The sequence below is a fragment of the Sus scrofa genome, chromosome 18, assembly GCF_054392235.1.
Source record: "Sus scrofa isolate SSC_HxYL_T2T_F1_AM1 chromosome 18, Sscrofa_HxYL_maternal_Yorkshire_Landrace_v2.0, whole genome shotgun sequence".
Classification (NCBI taxonomy): Eukaryota; Metazoa; Chordata; class Mammalia; order Artiodactyla; family Suidae; genus Sus; species Sus scrofa.
In genome coordinates, this window is record NC_139400.1 from 39,964,438 (window position 1) to 39,988,938 (window position 24,501).

General features: G+C 37.4%; 1 protein-coding gene and 1 long non-coding RNA gene across 7 annotated transcripts in view; one reads left to right on the forward strand and one right to left on the reverse strand.

Moving 5' to 3' along the window:
- The window catches only part of LOC106506806 (uncharacterized), a 424,630-nt gene that overhangs the window by 386,319 nt on the left and 13,810 nt on the right, over positions 1–24,501 (forward strand). The gene's annotated exons all lie outside the window — the stretch shown is intronic.
- MDFIC (MyoD family inhibitor domain containing) overlaps positions 1–24,501 on the reverse strand; it is a 101,053-nt gene that overhangs the window by 40,373 nt on the left and 36,179 nt on the right. For all 6 annotated transcript variants that reach the window (XM_021079120.2, XM_005673229.4, XM_085005746.1 and 3 more), the window contains one exon: positions 818–1,090. In XM_021079120.2, coding sequence (XP_020934779.1) covers positions 818–1,090 — 273 coding nt within the window. The remainder of the gene's footprint in view (positions 1–817; positions 1,091–24,501) is intronic.

The following is a 24,501-nucleotide window of genomic DNA, read 5'->3' on the forward strand; positions in this document are numbered from 1 at the left end:
AGAGAGAATTGGGAGTTTGGGATTAGCAAAGGCGCACTATTATATATAAGGTAGGTAAACAAGGTCCTACTGTATAGCACAGGGAACAATATTCAATATCCTGTGATAAATCATAATGGAAAAGAACATGAAAAAGATACGTATATGTGTTACTGAATCACTTTGCTGTAGAGCAGAAATTAAGACACCATTGTAAATCAACTATAATCCAGTAAAATTTTAAAAAGTGATTTGCAGAGTTCCCATTGTGGCACAGTGGGTTAAGAATCCAACTGCAGCAGCTCAGGTTGCTGCAGAGGCATGGGTTCAATCCCCATCCTAGTGCAGCAGGTTTAAAGGATCGGGCATTGCCTCAGCTGAAGTGAGGATCACAACGGCGACCTGAATTCATTCCCTAGCCTGTGAACTTCCATATGCCGCAGGCAGGTGTGGCCATTAAAAAAAATAAAAATTAATAAAAAATGAATTTGGAAGACAAAAATATAAGTGGATGTCACATTGAATCAGGGATGAAAAAAATACATAAATTCATATGCTACCAAAATGTATTTGTATTTTTAAAAGCGGTATTAAAAAAGTATAGCAGTTACACCTAAAGTAATGACTCTTTACTCTAGAAGACAATCTAAGAGCAGGATGTCAGCTGCCAGTGCTTCCGCTCCTAGCCCGTGTTTTCCTTTGGGGAAGTTGCATTTTACCAAAATTCCTGTCTGAAGGATAAGCAAGATTCTTCATTGATGTTTGCTTAATCAAATAATTATTAGTAGCTATAATTTTACATCTGGTCAAAAAAAATATGCAAATATTTTACACTTACCTTCAGGTGAAGAGCCTGTCTTCTGGGAAAAGACAGCATTTACTTTGCTCTTCTTACTGATGTCACTGTTGACAGACAAGCTGGATTGAATTTTTCTATGCATTTTTTGAGAAACAGGTGCTGACAGTCTTCGATTATCGGCAGATACATGTTTGGCCCCGTGGTGGATTCCATTTCCATTGCTCAGACTTGGGTGACCATTCTTTATCTTGCCTATTTCCTCCTCACTTTCCTGCACTACAGTTTGAAGCTGCGGCAAGCGCTGAGGTTGGGCTAAATTTGAAAGGAAAAAAAAAAAAAAAAAAAAAAACAGGGAAAGTTTATCCAGTTAAAAAAAAATGAGTATTTTTAAACAATCAAAAAACACTCAATAGCAGCCTTTTTACCCATACTACAAAAAATATTTTTTACCCAAAATACAAAAATAAAGAGAAAAAAGGAAAATATTAATAAACATGAACATAGAGAAAGTATAATTTCTGAAAGGGAAAATAGGAAGGGAGGAGTCACCAAACATAACTTTACATGAGGGATAGATAAACAGAAGAGAAAAAGTGATGTGTCTTCTATAAGAAAATTTCATTTGGAACTCTGACAAATAGAGGGAGAGAGATTGTTGTTATTTTTTAATTTTTTTTGTCTTCTGTCTTTTTAGGGGCACACCTGCAGCATATGGAGGTTCCCAGGCTAGGGGTCTAATCGAAGCTGCAGCTGCCGGCCTACACCACAGCCACAGCAACACCAGATCCAAGCCACATCTGCGACCTACACCACAGCTGCAACCTACACCACAGTCTACATCACATCTGGCAATGCCAGATCCTTAACCCACTGAGCAAGGCCAGGGATGGAACCTACAACCTCATGGTTCCTAGTCCGATTCGTTTCTGCTGCGCCACAGCAGGAACTCCTTGTTTTTATTTTTAATTCCACTTTAAATTCTGGAGAAGAAAACCTTTTTTCTATATTCTTCAATTTGATTTTAAAATAAACCATTTATGAAAAGTCAGGAATAGAACTTCCTTAATCTGATAAAACATATCTGCCAAAATTAAATGTCAGCACCAGAGAAGGGTTCCTGTTTGGTCAGGACCAAGAAAAGAATGCTCACCTTTACCCTCTTATGCAGCATGACACTAGCAAAAGCAATAAACACCAAAAATAAAAAAGAAAGGTCTCAGCCCTGGAAAGGAAAAACATTTTTGAGATGGATATATGCTTCCAATGTTCCAGGGGAAATCTAAGAGACTATACATTGTGAAAAATGAATTTTAGCATGATTTATACAGAATGAACCATGTTAAAATCAACAAAGTCCTGTAAGCCAACAGTAAGCAATTAGCAAATATGTAAGAAAATTCACAACAGCAAAAAAGAAAAGCCAGCAAACAAACAAAAACCTTACGAGTAGGAATTAAGCTAGGAAATAATGGGCAGAGATTGTATGGCAGAAATGACAAAACATTCCTGAAAGACATAAAAGAAAATGCTAATAAATGAAGAGTATAATGTGCTAATTCTGCTATAATGTTAATTCTCTCCAATTTATGTGTTTAATGTAACTCCCATAAAATTTCCAAAGGGTTTATTTATGGTACTTGACAAGCTGATCAAAAAATTTATGAGTAATCAAGAATCACTACGGAAATTTTAAGGAAAAAAATGACAGTTGTGGGACCTATCAGATATAAAGTCTTATTTTAAACCTGCAATAACTAATACAGTATGATGCTGGTCTAGGCATGGATACACAAACCAATGCAACAGCAGAGAAAGTTCCAAAAATGTGTGTATACATGTAAATGCATGTATCTCTCATATAAATATATTTACAATGTATTAAATCCCTTTATATTGAAAAGCCTAAAAGAAAAATACGAAGTATTTGAATAGCATGATATGAAAAAGGGCAAATTAATTTGATTTTTTGGACAATGAATCTCAAAACAGTGTCATTTGTACTGCCCAGCATTTCTGAATACCCTCACAGATTTTGACAACCTTCTCACTCTCATCCCTAGATTCCCCTTCAGCTAGAAGGCATATATGGGACCTAAGTTCTACAAGCAGAAGTATGACTTACAGGCTGAAGTGACCAATGCAAGATGGTAGCTGCACCCAGGAGGTGGAGCCTCTTGGCACGGACAGTGAAGAAGGTGTTAGTCTTGGCAGTGGAGTGCAGTGCAGAGCGTGGTGTCCACTTCCTAGCAAACCAGTGGGCCAAAGGTGCACAGTAGTGGGGTTTTCAGTAAGGAAGCCCCCTTGAATGGGTGAGAATGATCCTTATAATTCTTAGGAGAGTCTATGGGCAACTAAAGAATTTATTTTCTATTTACGTTAGCCAAAATGGATTATGGTTTTGCAGCTAAGAGCTCTGATCTCCCCTGAAAATGTTATCTGTTTGTATTTGTTAAGTAAGGAGATTCTTTTTTTTTTCATTTTTAAAAAATTTATTGAGGAGTTCCCATCATGGCTCAGGGGAAACAAATCTGACTAGCATCCATGAGGATGCAGGTTCGATCCCTGGCCTCGTTCAGTGGGTTAAAGGATCCAACGTTGACATGAGCTGTGCTGTGGGTCACAGATGAGGCTTGGATCTGGCATTGCTGTGGCTGTGGTGTAGGCTGGCAGCTACAGCTCTAATTCGACCCCTAGCCTGGGAACCTCCATATGCTGCAGGTGTAGCCCTAGAAAGACCAAAAAAAAAAAAAAAAAAAAAAAAGTATTAGTTGATTTACAATGTCATGTTAATTTCTGCTGTACGTCAAAGTGATTCAGTTATACATATACACTTATCTGTTCTTTTTCAGATTCTTTTCCCACAAAAGTTATCACAGAATATTGAGTAGAGTTGCCCATGCTATACCGCAGGTCCCCGTTGACCATCCATTTGCATATACAGTAGTGTGCATGTGCCAATGCCAAACCCCCAATCTATCCCTCCATCCTTCCCCCCTTTCACCTTTGGTTAACTCTAAGCTTGTTTTCAAAGTCTTGTGAGTCTTTTTCTATTTTGTAAATAAGTTCATTTATATCATTTTTTATATTACACACTTAAATGACTTCATATGATATTTGTCTTTCTCTGTCTGACTTACTTCACTACAGAGCCAGAAATGAAATTCTTAAAACTAACGTTTGCCTTGCTTGTGTAGTTCTTAGCAAAGTTATCAATCTTAGCATTTCTGCAGAAACAATACCAACAACAAAAACCACTCATTGTCAAATTTTATTATTTTATAATCTCCTGGAATTTCAAAGCTTAAACTCGTTTTAATTAGCTTTTTCTGTTTATGATTATGAACAGTTATGAAATGTAAATTACATCTGAATACTAAGAGGTCTTCAATTTACAAAAAAGTATTGCATGCAAAGCTGTAACAACCCCAGTGTTCACTGTAGCACTATTTACAATCTAAATGTCCACTGATATATGAATGGATAAAGATGTGCTATAGCTACACAATGGAATGTTAGCCATAAAAAAGAATGCAATAATGCCATTTGCAGCAACATGGATGGACCTAGAGATTACCGTAGTAAGCCATACATAGCCAAACAAAGACATATATTATATGCTATTGCTTATATGTGGAATATTTTTTAAAAAGTGATATAAATGAACTTATATACAAAATAGAAACAGACTCACATACATAGAAAATAAACTTGTAGTTACTAAAGTATATGGGGGAAAAGGATAAATTAAGAGATTGGGATTAACATATACACACTACTATATATAAAGTAGATAACGAACAAGAAGCTGTTGTGTAGCACAGGGAACTATACTCAATATTTTGTAATAACCTATAGGGAAAACAATTTTTGAAAAAAAAAATGTAACAAAACCACTTGGCTATATACCTGCAACTAATTCCACTGTGTAAATCAACTATACTGCAATTAAAAAAAAAAAAAGCTGTAACAGTTATACATAGCATTGATAATGTCTAAAGGGGACTGAACATTTGTGATCTGGGGACTACTAAGACTTAGTATATATTTTTGACAAAGATGTCTGCTTGTATTTGAATAAATCATTAGCACACATTGTTTACTTCCATTTTTGTTCATACATCCTTTGTTTCTTGAAGAAAAAGTATCTTAACATACCAGAATAGTTTACCCATGAATGTACCTATTATAAGAAAAGTTTTTCTTTTACATAACAAAAAGCATCATTTCCTACCAAGTCTATTAGCATTAATACCCAATTTATAAAACTAAATGTACGAACTCCTCTTAAGAGTTTTTCAGTTCTTCAGGGATAAACAAAGGAGAATCATTATCTAAAATTTTAACACTTGGGGATAACACAAAGTAATGGTTGCAAAATTTATCAAAATACTGTGTTACTCCTAACTTCTGGTGAAAAGAAAAAAAGAAAAGGTTACTTCTCTGTTGAGCAGCTATATAGGCCCTTCTCAAAACTCAAATCGACAATCAAGCTTCTGTAAAAAAAGATCTATTTCCTATGGGTGTGCAATCATTTGATCTAGAGATGAATTTGCTGCTCCTGTATCTTCTTGCATCAACTAGCATGACATCCTAATGACTGGTATTGAACATAAAGCCCATGATGCACATGTATTTAATGGGATGCCAAAGAAGACAGTTAAACCTAATTTGGTGGGTTTTTGCTTTGTTTTGTTTTAGAGCTCTTTCCAGTAAGCTCACCACATAAATGGAATGTTGTGGGCTACTTCTCTGAAAAGAATAATTCGAGCAATCTGAGAGTTTGGTTAAGTCCAAATACTGACCAATGCTGGGGAGACTTCTTATCAAAAACAAGCAAACAAACAAAAAAAAAACCGCCTTGTCATATTCCATAATCCAAGGTAAATTTAAAATTACTATGCAAAAACATTCTAATAAATAAAAGTAAATGAGGTAAAAGACAATCAGGTCTTGCCACCAAAATCTAACACTGACAGATCTGACCTTTACCTACTCTCAAAATTGACTATTTGCAAATTACTGGGTATGGCTGCAGTGATAGTCAAACACATCCTTAATGATTTATCTACATTTCAATCTTCAAAATGATATCTATTTCTGTTGGCAGATAAATGATAGTACATTCATTTCTGTTTCACTCTCACCTAATTATTTTAGCATAGTTTGTATTATGGTCAGGTAACCAAGTATTATCTCTTCACTCCAGTTTCTTAACCTTATGATTTTGTCAGATGCATGCAATATGTAAGTCAAAGCAAAACTGGATAAACGCTAGATATGGGAGTTATCTTAACAGACATTTATTTTACTTTCATTGATAATTTTTCACAGATGTGACTTAAATCATACAGTAAAAGCATAGCTAAAACCAAGTCAGAGATGTGATTTTATTCTCGAACAAAGAACAAAAAACGTCTGACTGATTAAACCATAACTACGTGCCTTTAAACAGATTTCTTTTCCTTATTGTGTAAAAGTTGTGTATGGCTTTAAAAAAAAAAAAAAGCACACTAATATGGGAACGACACAATGCTTCTTAAAACACAAGTGATGCCTAGGGACCCTCGCTCTCCCTTTAATGATCCACTGCTCTCATTCAGCTGTCTTTCTTTTTTCAAATCTTTACATATGTGACAGCTCTCAAAAGTAGACCATAGACCATCTGGCATTTTCAGAGGTGTAACTTGTGCAAATTCAGCTCTATTGGGAGTGCACTGCTATCTTCTGCCTGCGTTATAAAGGGACAATAGAATGTAGAACTTATGAGTTGTTTTGAATTATTCATTTTTTTGCCTGTATATTCAAGAAATTTTACAAACTCTGCATTTTGTACTACATAATCACATGCGTTAAAGGTACAAAGAAACTTTTTGACACCTCTTTTCTACAGAAAGCTGGCATTTTGTTTGATATGTGAACATTCAGCATCTGTTATATCATTCTAAACAGGATGGGTGCTTCTACAAAAGACCCCATTTTAAACTTACTCTATATGAGCAAAAAAATGTATTCTTGATATTCAGTAACGAATGCAATACACATCAAAATTTCTAATACCAGTTATATGAACATTCAGCATCTCCAAACCTGTATAGCATTGGTCACCCGCTTACCGTATGTGTAAAGAATTTTTAAAAAAAATCATTGCTCATACAATGCAGCATGATTGTAATTTTAATATCCATGATGAATAGTCACAAATGTCTTAAGAAATTCTGTGCTTTCTAGGTTCAAATGTTTTCAATCAGGAAGGAAACCAATAGAATTAGATCTAGTGATTTTCAATGAGAATAATAAGTATGGGAGTAATGAGTCAATAGCATGAACTTCTTTTGATATATTTTTTTTAAACTGGGTGATATTGTAGCTAGTAATAACTATACTTGAAACTGCAGCTGCTAGAGTAGCAATATAAAGCAACATCCTGCTATAGCATATAATCTATTAGCGTGTGCAAATCACCTTCGGTTGCCGGTCTCTTTACACAAGTCAGATTTAATAAAATTACAAAAGAATTCTCATGCCACATAGTCAGCTTAAATGGTTGTTGTACACATACAAAAAAACTAAATTAAACGCTTAGGATTTAAAATTATCAGTAACAAAATGATCAAAATAGAATATGGAGAATAGAACATGTATGGGGAGAAAAGACTTGGTGTAAACCGAAATTATCCTTTCCAGGGACAGTTAAAGCTTTTATTGGGTGCTCAGGACTATGCTATTCCATGGTCACTATGAGACAGACAAGACACAAACGCACACATATGGTGGATTTTATTTATACATACACATAAAATATTATTTTATTATGTATGTCTATAGTATACATCTACACCCAATAACAGCTTTAAAAGTTACTACTTCAATATGGAATAATATAGTACAACTATATACTTTATTGTTATAATGTAAATATAAGCTAAAATCAACTAAAATGAATGTGCTTTAGACAACTCCATCAGCCTGATGCAAGCTTTTCTCAGCGTCCAGACCCTGGGTGGACCTTACATCCTAACACACATTCTGGAAGCTCCCTAGCATTTTTTTTCTCCATTTCCTTAGTTCCCTTCTAAAGGCCTTCTGAAATTTATTTCTCTCTCAAGCTTCTGAACTTTTTCATTACACATTTCCCGTCTTCATTTCATTTAATGTGTATACTAACATATGGAGATACATTTGGGAATCACAATTTGTATTTCGGGAGTGGGGGAACTCTGATCATTTGAGAATCCCAGCTAAATTCTGTGACTACGCAACTGGGACCTCGCAGGGTAGAAAGACTTGTCTTATGATGGTATCACATCTATTAGCATTTTTAATAATGATTCCTTTTTAATTATTGCAAAATCAACCACCAGATATCAGGGGTTGGAGATAACTTCCTCCCAAGACAAAAGAATAAAACTTTAGAAGTTTTTGGGAGAATTGAGCAGTTTTCTCCCTTTCATAAAGAGCATCTAGAAAGTTCCTAAACATCTTTAAGTAGTGCCTGGAAGAGGGCAAAGGCCAGCTGTTCCAGGATCCCTCCTCTCCATAATCTCAGGCACTGGGTTAACCCATGTCCCAGTCTTCTTATAGTTGAGCTAGGTCATGTATCCATGTTTGCTCTGAAGGAATGAGAGAAGAAATGATCTCATTTCTTATTTCTGCCACTTCCAGGCTTATACATGAAGACTTGGGTGTATCCTCCCTATACTTCTCTTTTTTTTTTTTTTTCCCCACACTGGCGGCAACCCAGCTTTATCCACAGCTGAGAGAAATATCCTAAGGGATGTTGGAGAAACCAAAGAGAAGGAACTGCATGACAGCAGGGAGAGCCTCTCAACCAACCTGGAACACTCAGCTCATACATACTGTTACATAAAAACTAAACTTTCATTTCACCACCAGATTAATGCTAGGACTCATCTTTTTTTGTTGTTGTTGTCTTTTTAGGGCCACACTTGTGGCATATGGAGATTCCCAGGCTAGGGATTGAACTGGAGCTGTAGCCTCCAGCCTACACCACAGCCATAGCAATGTCAGATCCAAGCCACATCTGCGACCTACACCACAGTTCACGGATCCTTTTAACCCACTGAGTGAGGCCAGGGATCAAACCCACAACTCATGGTTCCTAGTCAGATTCATTTCCAGTGAACCATGATGGGAACTCCCATACTGGGAATGACTGTAAAACACTGTACCTCCATCAAGGCCTACTAACAAATATGCACAGTACATACAATATACATAAACTGCCCCTAGCCCAAATGACCCAGAAGACATCATGGTTCACTAGAGAAACAGAAACAAAATGATATATTTGAACCAGTGGAAAGACTACTGCCAAATCCACAGACTCTGGTAGATCCTAGCTGCAGCTCACCTTTACCAGGCGGAAGCTGATAATTAACTGAGGGCTCGACATCGTGCAGTTCTGTAGGAAAAGCATCTGAGCCTTGTTCTGCCATTTGAAAACCGTGATCTAACTGTCAAAGTTCTGTCTTTGCCTTGGCTGGAAGGAAATCCAGAAGGGACACCAACTATCCCAGTTTGCTCAGGACTCAGGGAGGTGCTGGCATGCAGAACTTTGTAATTTTAAAACCAGGACTGTCCCAGGCAAACTGGGACCAGTTGGTCACCTTTACATCAGAAGCAATTTGTACACAAGATTTTCTTCAACAAGATACCAGCAACAACAGATGGTATGAAGCACGCAGGCTTTAACAAACAAGACCCACTAGGGTTTGAATTCTGGAGTTAGCAATTCCCGATTCTGTGAGCTTGAGAAAGTTACTTCCTATCCCCGGGCAGTAGGACCTTCCCCGGCAAAATCAGAGAAAATAATAGATCCTCATGGGCCTGGAGAGGTTTGTTTTCCCAGTTCCACCCCATTGATTTCTCACTCTTCACTCTCCCCTACCTAATCTTCCCTCCCCCATTTCCTGTTTCTGATTTATTACTTGGCTTTTATTTTTTATTCTATGTTCCCAGTTTTTTTTTTCCTATAAATCAACCTCAAACCTTCTTATAAGTAAACATGTTTCAAATACATATACAAACAGAAAAATCAATTCAAAAATTAAGATTATTAAGGAAAGCAATCTACATTCTAATATTTGCATTTATTACTGAAAAGTCCCCATACGGTACACCAATGAATAATAAAAAAAATCTTTATTAAATCCCCTCCAAATGGAGCTTTTCTCTAATGCTTATTTTTATCCTCAAATGAATGACAAATTTGGCCTAACTTTATGCTACCTATTGTACTTCACAGTTTTTAGTTAACTTATCTGGGTAACAGAGGCCGATTCTCATGTATTTGAGAGTAGAACATTTTCAGTTTAAGTGAGCAGGTGTCCTTATGGCTTGCTGTCTACAAACTTGATGTATACATTAAAAGATCATATTGTCCTCCCATATATGCCCACAGTGAAGATGGAATCTGTTTACTGTGGTCTCCTTTGTTCTCTGATTCAGCAGGTATTTCCACCATTTGATTCAACAAATAAAGTGACTTCTGCTTATAATTATTTATAACTTATTATAAATATATGAATAAATGTATTTGTACCTAGATTGTGCAGAAAAACAAATATCCTCAACAGTGTTTGTGTACAACAGAAAACATGAATAAGAAGATAGCACAAAGGCATGGTCTTCCAAAAATCTACTTTACACACTGAAATTTTTTTAATATGGTTATTTAATCAGGAATATAATGCCTTCATGTTCTTTGAAGAATGACTCGAGTTTTCTGACAGTAATCTTGGGCAGCTTCAGGACAAATATATATATATATATACATGTATATATTACACACATATATATGTATGTATTTTATTTTAGATATAAAAAGGCATTTCCTTTGTTTAAGATCAATTAGTGGACAAGCAGAAGTTTGGAAAAGTCCTACGGTTACCCTTATATGTTTCAACAAACAGAAGTTCTCAGAATTCTCAAAACCACAACAAGTCAAGAAGGATCAGACCATTAGTTAAACATTTTTTTGATCCTGATAGTGTTTCACCATGAGGTTTATGAGCAAAGATTTTTAAAACTATTACTATTTTTCCTAAGAAATCACTTGAAAAGCAGCTTATTTGACTGTCTATCACAAAGGGATAGACCATATTCAAGTCTTACCTTTTTAAATAACACACCAGAAATACTTAACATGTACAAACACAAAGCTACATATACCACAGTAAAATGAGGGTGAACACCACTCAAAAAGCAAATACTGAAAATCTCAAATATTTGAAAATTCAGAATTCACCCAGAGGCTTTACACACTGATTACAGCTTTCAAGGACCACAAAGCATATAAAAAGACACCCCCTTAAGAAGTGTGCTGCACTCTTAGGTTTCTACTTAATACACACATCCACATACTTGGGTAGGTGCAGAACTGCTTTCTGACATGGGTCTTAGACCCCGCTCTGCCTCTGGGTGACTTTAGCCCTCCCCTGGGTGATAAGGGGCTCTGGTGGAGCAAGATACAACTCAAAAAAACTTGAAATGAAGGACTCACATCAAATAGAAAAACCTGCATCAGAAGGCTATTAAAATACAAAACTAACCAAGGCAAGATTGAGGAAAATGAAGATCACTCCATCCTATGCTGGAAAATCAGCAGTCAGTATGAAATTGCAGCAAAATAGTCAATTAGACTAAGCAGCCATCAGCTCTTGGAACACTGCTTGTATACACATAAAGCCTGATGCTTTAGGGTACTCTGCAGCAATCTACCCATATATTGGTATATTGGATTTCTCATGGCTTTTGGTGGCTGCTACAATAAATAACAAATTCATTCTGACTGGCCAACATAAAAGCCTACCAGAAAAAGTGGACAGTTTTAAAAAGAAAGTTTTTTATTTGTTTTGTTTACCTGCAAGAAAGCAATACAGCCAAAGCCAGAAACACACAAATAAATGTGCTATTGTGTAAATCTAAAGAGGCACTCCCCTCTGTAGAGACAAACTTAGACATTCCATGCTCCTGGGTTGGAAAAATTAATGTTTTAACAATGGCCATACTACCCAAAGCAATCTACAGATCCAATGCAATCCCTATCAAATTACCCATGACATTTTTCACAGAACTAGAACAAACAATCCAAAAATTTCTATGGAATCACAAAAGACCCAGAATTGCCAAAGAAATTCTGAGGAACAAAAACCAAGCAAGAGGCATAACCCTCCCAGACTTCAGGCACTATTACAAAGCCACAGTCATCAAGACTGTGTGGTACTGGTACCAAAACAGACATACTGACCAATGGGACAGAATAGAGAACCCAGAAATAAACCCAGACACTGATGGTCAATGAATCTTTGACAGAGGAGGCAAGAACATGAAATGGGAAAAAGACTGTCTTTACAGCAAGAATTGCTGGGAAACCTGGACAGTTATATGCAAATCAACAAAAAGGCTTTCCTGCCTGAGTGCAAGCCTTGGTGAGGAGAGCACAGGCTAGATTTCTGCCGCCACTTGCCTTTGTGCAATTCACAGATATAAAGCCATAAACAACAGCCCTGGTAGCCAGTGATGTGGAACCACTCAAGTTCAGATGTGTTATCAAAACTTCAGCAGCCAAATTATTTGTTTGCAGCCTAAATGCATCGTGCTGATTAGGAATATTTCAGGTGCTGGAACATGGAAGAGGGGGTATCAGGGAGGTGCAAAAATGGAAGCCTGAAACTCCAGGTTCTCTCAAGCGCTTCTCCCACTCAGCAGTTCATGTAACTCCTTCACAGGGGAAGGAACCAGCCTGGGTCAAGCCTCACCACCCACAGAAGTAAAGCTAGTGGCCGGAAGCCATTAAATCAAAACTAAAGGAGACAGAGAAAGCCCTGAGTACTAAAGCAAAAGTGGTAAAGCAAGGGACCCTCTCAAAGATCGTTATTTGACACAACTTTCTGTGACAGTGACCAGAAAAGGAAGTATGCTACCACCATCTTCAAACAAAAAAGGTGGGAGGATATTGATAAGCAACGAATAAAGACATTAAAGAAATTATATTGCTAGAAAAAAATGTGTAGCCTAGCAAGTAAAGACTTGTGACCATTCCACCCTAAAGCAATCCCTCATTCTACGTCCTTGTTACCAACAGGAAAGAACTGCTAAGCCCCCTGTAAGGGAAACCTCTCCGAAGCCCTTCTCAGAGATAACCATAAAGGATGCCCAACACTGGCCACAGAAGCCAGGTCAAGGTTAGGGAAACAGAGTTCATGGTCACAGCATCTTCTGGATTATCCTCAACCAGGGGAATATGGTATTCCCTAGACAGTTACTGTACTTGTGAGTTTACACCGTGGCTACCCTCTACTTCTTCACATTATGCAGAGAGGTTTTAAAGCATAAGGTCCAGACCATGAGGCATTCCATCCAAACGTGATTGAGATCAGATTGCTGGATCATTTCAGAGGAGGAATAAAGATCACCCAGAGGTCTGTGGAATAATGACTATATGACACTAGTACTAGATGTATCATCTGCATGTGACTTTGATTTGTCTCTCATTAGGGAGAGGCAAAATACACAGTGTTTGTTCAAAAGATAACTGGATCTCATTAGGTAGAAATATTTTGAAATGATACGTAGGAAACAAATATATCTGTGTATATACACACAGAGAAATGTGTGCTGACCAGCTAAGGACTGAACAATAGGAGATAGCTATTCTCAGTCTAACCCAACGTCACCCTCTTTATTCTGGTGGCTGTATAGTATTAATGAGAGCAGGATCTCAATTTGCTGACAAAAACCCTTCAAAAGCCAGTATTTTCAGTTACATATGTTTTGTACACACAGCTTGACAACTCTAGGCATTTGCTGAATTGCCTTTGATTATATGCCAAGTGCCTTAAGGACAAGATTCTGTCTCTCGGAGTCCCATCAACCTTATCAGGCACATACCTGCTGACAAAAAAGCCTTGTACAATGTTCAGCACCCAGTGGACACCCAGTGGAAATTAACTGATGATGATAAATTATACTAGCTTTTAAGCTGTCACTTGATCCCCAGTATATAACAGCCTTCCTGAATAAATCTAGCAACAGTTTGGTATTCAATACCATTATAAACTTCATCCTTCACCTTCATGAGTCTAGGGAATTGCTATAAAAGCATAATATGAGTATGGTGGAGCCATGGCGAGGATTTGAGAAACTCTCTCAGTTATAACAAGGGAATTAAAGATTCAGTTACAGATATCAAACTATGCATAGGGCAATGCATCGAAAATACTAGTTAAATGACCTTTTTGAAAACAGCCTAAGCAAAGTCAGTACTAAATTACATAGCTAAAAGTTTTCCTCCTTCCCTGTAATAAAAGTAAATCCAACTTAACATACAAGTCAAACTGCTATCTCCTTGAGATTACCGGAGTGGGAATGCAAATGAAGTTCCAGTTAGGAGATACAGAATTAGAGGAAGCTATGAATTGCTAAATGAAACATTTAAAAATAAATTTATTTTCAGTATCTTACACAAGATAAATCAGAAGAAAAGTAAATACTGTTATTATGAATTCCCCAGAGCTTTAAGAGAGCACGTAACCCTCAAAGTTCACTGCTGAGTACTTGTTATTAGGATGGCTTTTCATTCTTCAATAAATTCCTTTAAGATATGGCCCAAGACAAGGAAACCTTTGTACTTTACTCCTAATAACAGTTCTCATTATAGATGATGCTGTCTCTGACATAAATTTAAAAATAGGACTCCAAGCAAAGTTCTCAGAATTGACTGTAAGACTGGGATGGTCCTGATTATTGGGTCCAACCCCAGTAGGAGAACCTGGTGAGTTTCCTACTAAGGAAGTAATAAATAAGCTGCCTCTGGCTAACAACAATATTCAGAAAAATGGTGCAATAAAGTTTTTCACATCTGTGGAGGTGGTATCACATGTATGAATTTAAAATTTTTCTTGTATGTGAACAACAGAATATAAACTTAAACATAATGGAATGGTTTCAATACGCAAATAACTAAATAAAACTAATACTATTTTCTCATTATCTTTTCTTCTCCTAGATGAAATCTGTTCTTTCGCCCCTCTGCCAGGCTGCTTTAAATTTTGGGAGCCTGATTTAAGGAATGTGAATTTTAAATTCTTGTCTTCACCAGTAAATCAAGATAATTTTATCCTCTGTGGGAATAAAATGTTACCCAAACATAAGCACCAGGAAATGACTAAATACAGACGGAACCAAACTCATTAACCACATTTAAAGATGAATATGATTGAGATCATTTACACAAGCATCTCTTCCTCTAATTGTGCCATTAAAACACACAAAATTCATCAAGGTACCTTTGGCTGTATACTAACTTAAATAGATTATTATAAAGTGTTTGTTGAGTATAGGTTCTAGTGCCAGCCATTGCTCTAGGCATAAGGGATATTACAGTGAACAAAATTTACAAAGACCTTGCCTGCACAAATGTAGTATTATGTGTTACCTTGCATTACAAGAAATCCAAAGATAAGAAGCCCTAGAATTATTAATTTCACAAGTTCTATGTTTTCACTTCCATCCTTTGCATGCCAACTTTCCCATCTGACTGTTCCCCTCAAAGTTACAAGCCTCTCTGATGTGGCTCCAGACACCATATCCAGAAATGATGACAGTCCTTGACAAAAGAGAGCTCTTTCCGACTGTCTCATTAAAGAATAGAAAAATGCCATTTTCAGAAACCCTCTGGGGACATCCCTTAAGTTTCATTGGTCAGCACTGTGTCACGTGCTGAGTCCAAATCTTCCTCTCTGGCCCCAGAGCAAAATTTGTTTACAGGTCTGCACTCTCTACCAGACCATATGTTCCTTTGTGCAAGAAACATGTAGTTCATTCACTTGTAGGGTCACTCCATGAATATTTATTAAGTGCTGAAGGACACTTACAAATATCTGCTCCAGCACATAGATGAGTGGTCACTTAGAAAAAGTGAATGAAAGAATGACAGCAAGAAACAATAATGCTCATATTGCAGTGCCCAATTTCAATCATTTCAATAAGAGCTTTCTAAGGACATACTGGATACCTAGTCAAGTAAACAAGGAAAACAAGCGCAATTGCCTTCTCCCACACCTCCCTGATACAATGACTTCTACTTAATCCAGACAACTTTAGAACCCGAAGCAACTATCTTCACCCTCCAAACCCCCGCAACTATCCCACACACATTCTATAATTTATAAGGCCAATCATTATTTGTAACTCAAATGAGTTGGAAAAATGAGAATGTCAACTTTATTCAGCCCCAATGACCTCATATTAATTTAATCAAAAGAACGAGCGATGCTCTGTTTTCTAACTGTAGACAAAAACACATAAATAATAACTGGAGCTAGTAGAAAAAAAACCTGAAAGATTCTTTTCTTAGCATTTGAAGATAGAAGAGTGAGTGGAAGTGCTCATTATCTATAAAATGATGTTTTCTTTATGTGTTATATAGTCTTTTTCCAAACATGTGCTGAACGTCTGTGTATCAGACAGTCCTGAGACTCAATAGAGGTGGGAAAAAAAAAGATTTTAAACATTAAGTAGCAACTAATAAATATACAATGTGAAATGATAGTAAGTCCTACAAAGGGAAGGTACTGCTATCAGCAAGGATAACAAGGGGAACTATTTTGATCTGGTTAGCAAGGAATGGCATTTCAACGGAGATGTAAAGGGGAAAGGAACTTGCAAAGAGGGGGACCAGGATTCCAGGCCAGGCTAACAATGTGTGACCAGCCCTGAAGCAGTCAAGGGTGACTCAGCACATTTGCTGAACTGATGGGAAGCCAGGGTGGCTGGAGAATACTCACACAGTTCTTTGGAGCACATCTTATTGCCTAATCCAAATAGTACACATTAACAAATATATTAGAAAAATCATAGAATGTGCTTCCATAAACAATTCCTGGCAATATTTGTCCAGATAGTGTGCTTCCTTACTATAGAAGCCATTACTATAATAAATTATTCACTTACAAGACCACTTTCAGTATAAGTGACCAGAAGTGGACTTAAATACTTACTGTGAATCAAGATACTCTCAATAAAAGAGTTCTTAGGAAGTTACATAAAGGGGCCATCAACTGTATACAGATGTAAAACACAACCACAATTTGGAATATTAGGAAACATTTATAGAAATCTTATCCTTTAATTACTTTCCAAGAAAGACACACATGCATCCATTTCTCTGAAATGTACAAATCTATTTATATTGAAATTGGGTGAAAATTGTTCTGAGGTTAGAGAGAACAGCATGAATTATCTGATGTTCTTTAAGAGTAAAACGAATGGTTGGGAGGGAATCTTGCTATTATTCTTATGAATCTGCTCGATTTTAGAAATGACATTATCATTCTCATTTGTACTTATCTTCATATTTTATTCCAATTTCCTAGATCAGATTCTATTACTCAATTAAAATGCAATTCTCAAGCAGTAAGTCTCAACCTTTTCCCAACTCCACAGGGTTTATTTGAGCAATGTACACCCTCTAGCAACATCTTGGTGTGGCTTCAAAAAACACATTCTTCCTCCAGGGATTCTTCTGCCTCTTGCCTCATGCACTCGACTAGAGAATCATAATTCTAATACTGGAACCAAGGATGGGCAGAATGCTGACCAAGAGCAATTTTTATCATCAAGGTAAACTCATAGGAAAGAACAAAATGGGCAACTGGACAGTGAATTGAATGAGTTTACCTACCTGCAACCTTTAAAATTCCTCTTAAATTCTAGGAATTAGTGTCTACTAACATAGCTTTTCAAATCCCACATTGTGGTTTACAAATCACGAGGGGTAAACTAGGTGTTCTCGTTGATAACCAAAGATCATTTCCAAAAATGATAGCCCTGATCTTGCCACTAACCACCTGATTATCTGTGGACAAATTGTTCACTTCTTTCTGCTGACTGAAAAAAACAGAGGTTGCACACATGGATCTCTAAGGCACTTTCCTTAATTTTAATAAAGCATAGAGATTCATGATTCAATGGAAACATGGAGAAAAGCAATTATCTATGACATGGTATCTAGAAAACAATCTGGAAAGAATCAGTGTAAGTACTCTCCTCATTAGGACCTTGTGAGTTAAAATCTAAGCCACCTAGATAATACCTATTAACACAATTATTAAAATTCTCTTCTTTTTCTAGAGAAAGAAGTATGAGAGGGTAGAAGGTATAACACCTTAAGAAGGTACAGTCATTGGGAGCAGGATTAACCTGAAGGAGTTGTGGCAGGGATTGAACACTTTTCTGTCCACCGGCAGCCAACAGTGGCTAATTTAACAAGGTTCACAGGCTCTCGGCTCTTAGCCAGCTGTCAGGAGCTGACGGCTGCTAGTACTGACTATGGTAACCAGCAGGAGGTAAAGATGAAACCACATCCACTTTTTTTTTTCCCCAAAATTGGAAAACTAATGAAGAAAAGAAAATATGAAGATAAGTACTTCCTCTGGTTTGAGACATTTGGTTCACAGCTATAAATGCAAGAGAAGGTTAGGACTGCGTCTGTGTCTCGTCCTTCAGGCCGTTGAGCATCACCCAGCACCCTGTGGTCAGCATGTCCCTCGCTCCCTTCCTCTACTGTGCCAGGTGCCCAGAGTCTGGAGCCTCCCTGGTTTAAATTCCCCAGAGCACCACGCTCATGTCTTATGAGGGTTGGAGTGGAAGTAACACGGCTGCTCAGATTCAGTGGGCGGAAGAGGTCTGAGGGTCTCAGTCTTATGAGTGTAAGCTTTCCACCTGCCCTTTTCTTCTCCAGTCCAAATTTTACCCCAGATCCCAAGAGCCCAGGTTCACCCAAAGCTTGAGTTTTAGTGGGTAGTGAGTATTATCTCATATACTGACACTTTGGTTCTGGCTGTCAGTGCTACCAAGTCAGTTATTATTTTTCCATTACTTTTCATCTTCCAAAAAATTATTAGCATCTCTGAGCCATTGTCATATCCCCGTCAGTTCTCCCTCTCCTTAAATTTCTTTTAAAAATTATTAATTTATTATCATATAAGATATATTTCCAAAAAGAATGGAATATATATGTCACCCTGCTATGGTGAACAAAACATGTTTTCTTTTTAAAAACAAACTGAAAAAAACACAAGAAAACCTGAAAAATGTTAATGCTTGTTAAATCTGAGCATGGTAAGTATACTGGTATTTGCATATTCTTTTTTTTCCATTTCCAAAGTAGTTAATTTAATGTTAACAAAAGTCAGAATCCCATTGACTAACAAGCATGTAAATCCACACAGCAGTGAATCGCAATTGATTGGTAACTTAGGTAGAAGCATCATTTTACACTGGAAACACTAATAGCGCAGGTATTACCAGGAACCAAGGACAAAAAGGGTGTTCCTTTTTGTAAAAGCATATTATTTTGTATATTTTTTATCTGAGAGATTTTCATTATATTTAAATATGAAAATTAAGTTTAAAATAAGGAGGGTCTATTCAGTGCACATTTTCTGATGATCTGATGTGGGTGATTATTTTTAGGATCTTATGAAAGAGGCCATGGTACAGGTACTTGACTCCTCCCCACCACACCTGGATAAGCAGTGAGAGAATGCAGAGCATTGCACCCTGTTTTCTTTCCTGGTTCTCCACTTAGCATCTCTGGATCAGCCTAAAAATGCAATTATGGAAGACATTCCATAATTTCCAAGGCATACCTCAAAGTGGCCCAGCACTTTCACCTTTAACCCAAGTACTGGTTATTCTCATCATTACATATAACTAAAGTAATAACAGTTAGTATACTAACTGCTATATTATTTGTATATGTACATATAAACTTAGACTTAAAATAGTTCCATTTAGATTTCCATGTCTGGCTCTTCCCCGACCTCATAAAGCAGTGAGGGAAGGTACTCTTCCCATTTATATTCTAAAGATACAGAAGTTGAAGCTGGGTGACAAAAAAATGACTTACCGAATGCCCAACAGCTAATAGGTTTTAGGTAGAATTAGAATCCAAATCACTGGACTCTACCCCTCACCTTTCCCACACACACATACCCTTTCTCTAAGCACTGGTGTTACGTGCTGCTGCTTTATTGAGTTTGACCAAAAGGCGCACTCCTGTCAACATGGAGCTTGCTGACAAGTCAGTCAAGCATTTGGCCATGATTTCATTTTCATTTTTCCCTCCAAATGCTTTGTCTATTTAGAATTTGGGAGTCAAGCTACTTGGCTTGCCACATATATACCTTCCCTACTTCAAAAAAGCACCCTGTTACGTATTTATCCCTCGTCAGTGACACACCAATTCTTCCAAAGTCTTCATGCATAATCATTAACAGTATATAAGATTTCAGCAGTTAGTTTGCAAGGCATACTAGAGTGGATTGCATCAGACCCTGCTGATTAGAAACTAAGTTGAAGGCAGCCTTTATGAAGATGTATAAAAATTAAGTTATCTGGGAGTTCCCATCATGGCTCAGTGGTTAATGAATCCGACTAGGAACCATGAGGTTGCAGGTTCGATCCTGGTCTCACTCAGGGGGTTAAGGATCCAGCGTTGCCGGGAGCTGTGGTGTAGGTCACAGATGCAGCTCAGATCCCGCGTTGCTGTGGCTCTGGTGTAGGCCGGTGGCTACAGCTCTGATTAGACCCCTAGCCTGGGAATCTCCATATGCCACGGGAGCAGCCCTAGAAAAGGTAAAAAGACAAAAAAAAAAAAAAAAAATTATCTGAATAACTTCTTTATGACATTTTCCAAGGAACTAAATTTTAATATTGTGCCAAAAAAAAAAAAAAATCATATGGCTACACTGGGGGCGGGATATACAGAGTAATAAGTCTCTATCTCTTTTCCAAGTAGATCATCCACATGTATTTTCACATTTGTATTAACCTGCAAAGAAGTGAAAACAACACTGTACTTGCAATTAAAAGGGAAAAGAATGAAACCATCCTGAAATGATTTAACGTCACCCTTACCCCCCTCCCAAGAAAAGCTATTTTAGGACTAGAAACTACCCATTTTTCAATTCATTGTAATTTAGTGTTTCATACACTAAAATAGACACTAAAATTTGTCATTATTACTGACCAAGCTATAATCGCACCCACTCAGCCTGCCAGAACTGTAGATTCTGACCCTGTGAGCTGAGCTATCCGATTCTGTTTTTTAGAACCAAGAAGTAGTGGCTAGGCTTTTGTTTGTTTTTAGTTAAAAGGAAAAAAAAAAAGCAAATGCAGGAAATGAACACTCCCACCATTTGTGTTTTTAGCACATTAAGCATGCACTCTGTGAATGGATCCATTTAAATATTTTTACTCCAACACTGTAGATGTCATCAGAAAAACAAACTAAATTGAAGACTTCTTCCCAGTGAGTGTCGTAACAAACCTCTCATTTTCTTTAGACTTAATGGGGACAAGAAACTGACCACAAACTCAGTGTTTACAAAATAAAACCTGAGAAAGACAATGCTGAGCAGAGGGATGAATCCTTGGCTAAGTCATGGGCTCCACTTCTCAGGAAGAAAACTCTTGATCATATTTAAAATAACAATGATAATGTGCATCAATTTCATAGTACCAACTTTAAGGAGTTGTACAAAAGATAAGAAGGTACAGTATTTTGCTTATGAGTCTCAGAAAAAGAGTTGATGGAAACTGCTTGCATAGGGTCTTATACTACAGATACTACGCTTATCGTAGCCTGGTTAATTTCCATGACAAAACTAAAACCTTGGAAGGAAGCCCCTCACGGTGAGAATGATCAGATATTCTACTGTGCAAGTTTGGAATATTTATTCCTGGTAGCAAAATAGTTCCTTCCACAGAGGTAGTTTCTTCATTGTTACTTAATAAAATCAATCTATTCTAAACTCTATTCCTTCTTTCCTCCCTCAGAATATTTTATCACACAAATTTAAGTCTTCTTATTCTGAGTGCTCATTTTTCTGGAGTAGCTCCATTATTCAGCATTTTGTAAAAGTGTAGGACATATTAACTACATAACCCATCCCTTTTAAATGCTTAAGTATTGAGATACTAATTATTATTATTCAAGCAAATTATTATTTGAGTTGTTGGCTACAAACAATAGTGCCAGAAGCTGCATAGAACCAACATTTTCCGAGCAGGCCCATACATATTTCTTCTTCTTTTTTGGTATCCAGTTCTAAGTAGCAAACTATGAACTTTTATACAGTAAGAATGGTTTAAAACCACCCCTAATAAATCTTCTCGGTCTTAGGCTATATGCTTCCATACCATTGAAAGAAACAGCTGATATTGCACAAAGTTTTGAAATACACTGTTCTCCAAAGTATATGCTTCATCAGCAATTTATTTTAACATCCACATCTCTGTCTCAAAGGGAATTGAAACTAATTATGTATTGTCCCAAATGCCTAGATACCACTGATACCATATGAATTCATATATTATTCAAAAAGCTGATCTCTTTTTTTAACTTATTAATATGACTCTTAGGTAAACTGTATCTCTATTATAAGAGACTTTGCTTTACTCAAAGAACAAACTCTAGCTGTAATAGTTAGGGAGATATTCTTTCAATGTATCTACAAATACGTGATTGGGAGGCTGCTTATTCCAGAATATTTTTAAGTGAAAGAGACAGCTTACTCTAATTCGGGAGAGAGTGTCTAAAGAAGATAAAAGGAGCAAGCACTTGTAATTCTTCAGAGAAACAGGCGAAAGGGTTTATGTATTTGAAACATGTGACTCACGTAACGCAAACCTTGATTTTGATTTAATAAATTTCAAGATTCCTAAGATGATCCATAATTCCTTAAAGCTATGCCAAGGTTTAGATTTTAAAGTCTTTTCACTGTACCATTTAACAAGGCAAATTATAATTGTTCCTTACCGGTGTTATAAAACTTTGGAGTTCCTGTCATGGCTTAGTGATTAACGAATCCGACTAGGTACCATGAGGATGTGGGTTCGATCCCTGGCCTCACTCAGGGGGTTAAGGATCCAGTGTTGCCTTGAGCTGTGGTGTAGGTCACAGATATGACTCAGATCCCGTGTTGCTGTGGCTCTGGCGTAGGCTGGCAGCTACAGCTCTAATAAGACCCCTAGCCTGGGAACCTCCATATGCTGTGGGAGCAGCCCTAGAAAAGGCAAAAAGACAAAAAATAAAAAAATAAAAATAAATAAAACTTTAAGTGCTACACAGCAAAATCTGAAGTAAAAATCACATTCTAAACAATGGAAACATCTCTCCAGAAAACAACTTTCCCAAAGGGGTAAGATAAGAAGCCAGCACCTATTTGTTTCTAGCAAATAGGCAGCCATGTCTATCAGTTCCTCTGAGTCTTATAGTCACAACTTTAAGAAACCACTTTCCAAAAAAGAGGCTTCAAATCCTCAAATAAAAATTTGTTCTCATAGTTTTCAGCTCATCTTACACACTCTTGTATGGCAACATATTTGATGAAAAACCTTACTGTTCTACATCTGAGCTGCACCTCAGAACTGGGGAGCTTTTAAAAATTAAGCTTGTCCAGACCCTACCTCCAAATGATTCTGAGGTCACTGGTCTGGAGAGGGGGGTCTATTTTTGAGTTAATGTGAAGAGTTGAGGACACAAAGGGATTTGACGGTAGGATCATATTCCTGCTCTCCACCCCCAGAGCCAGATCTTCAGCGTCCCTTACTAAGGTCTCCTTTTGCTGCACAAGGAAAATGCACAGCTTTATACCACAACAAGAACGGCAGATGCCAGGAGACTCTGCCTATCTCTTGGAAGGAGAACAAGTGCTCAGGGAGGCAATGTGTACATAGTTCTGAAAACTAAAGAAGTGGCTATAGCTCTGAGTCAACCCCTGCCCTGGGAACCTCCATATGCGACTGGTCTGGTGGAAGGAAGGAAGGAAGGAAGATAGACAGAAAGAAAGAAAGATAGACAGAAAGAAAGAAAGAAAGAAAGAAAGAAAGAAAGAAAGAAAGAAAGAAAGAAAGAAAGAAAGAAAGAAAGAGAAGGAAAGACATTTTTGCTAAGATGTCCAGTATATATTAAGCCCAGGAATTATCTTCAATTTGTCACAACAAAAATAACATTCCAAAGGAGTATAGCAGACTGCAATTTCCCCGACTTTTTTTCTGACCTAACACAAAGGCAGGATATAGTCATATCATTCATGGTGGCAGAACGTTAATAATTCCCAATTCGGGAAATGGGTTAGAATTTCCAGCCTGGAATAAGCTTATAATTTGAGAAAAACCACCATTTCCCCCTGTGATTTTAATTTTTTTTTTTTTTTTTTTTTTTTGTCTTTTTAGGGCCACACCCGCGGCATATGGAGGTTCCCAGGCTAATGGTCAAATCAGAGCTGCTGCTGCTCACGTATACCGCAGCCACAGCAACGCAGGATCTGACCTGAGTCTGCGACCTACACCACAGCTCACAGCAACGCCCAAGCCTTAACCCACTGAGCAAGGTCAGGGATTGAACCTGCATCCTCATAGATACTAGTCAGATTTGTTTCCACTGGGCCACAATGGGAACTCCTCCCCCTGTGATTTTTACGCAGTCTCTAGGGGACCATAAACACCATGAAGTCTTTACCCTTTCCTTTGCTCCACCCCACCCCCACGTGAGGATCACTGCTAGGCAATCCGGATTTTAGCTGTGCAGCCCCAGGCACATGGCCTGACTTCTCTGAGCTCAGTTTCATCTACAGATACTAGGTATCCCCATGTGCCTGATAAAGCTGCTGATAGGCTGAGTTAGATCATCA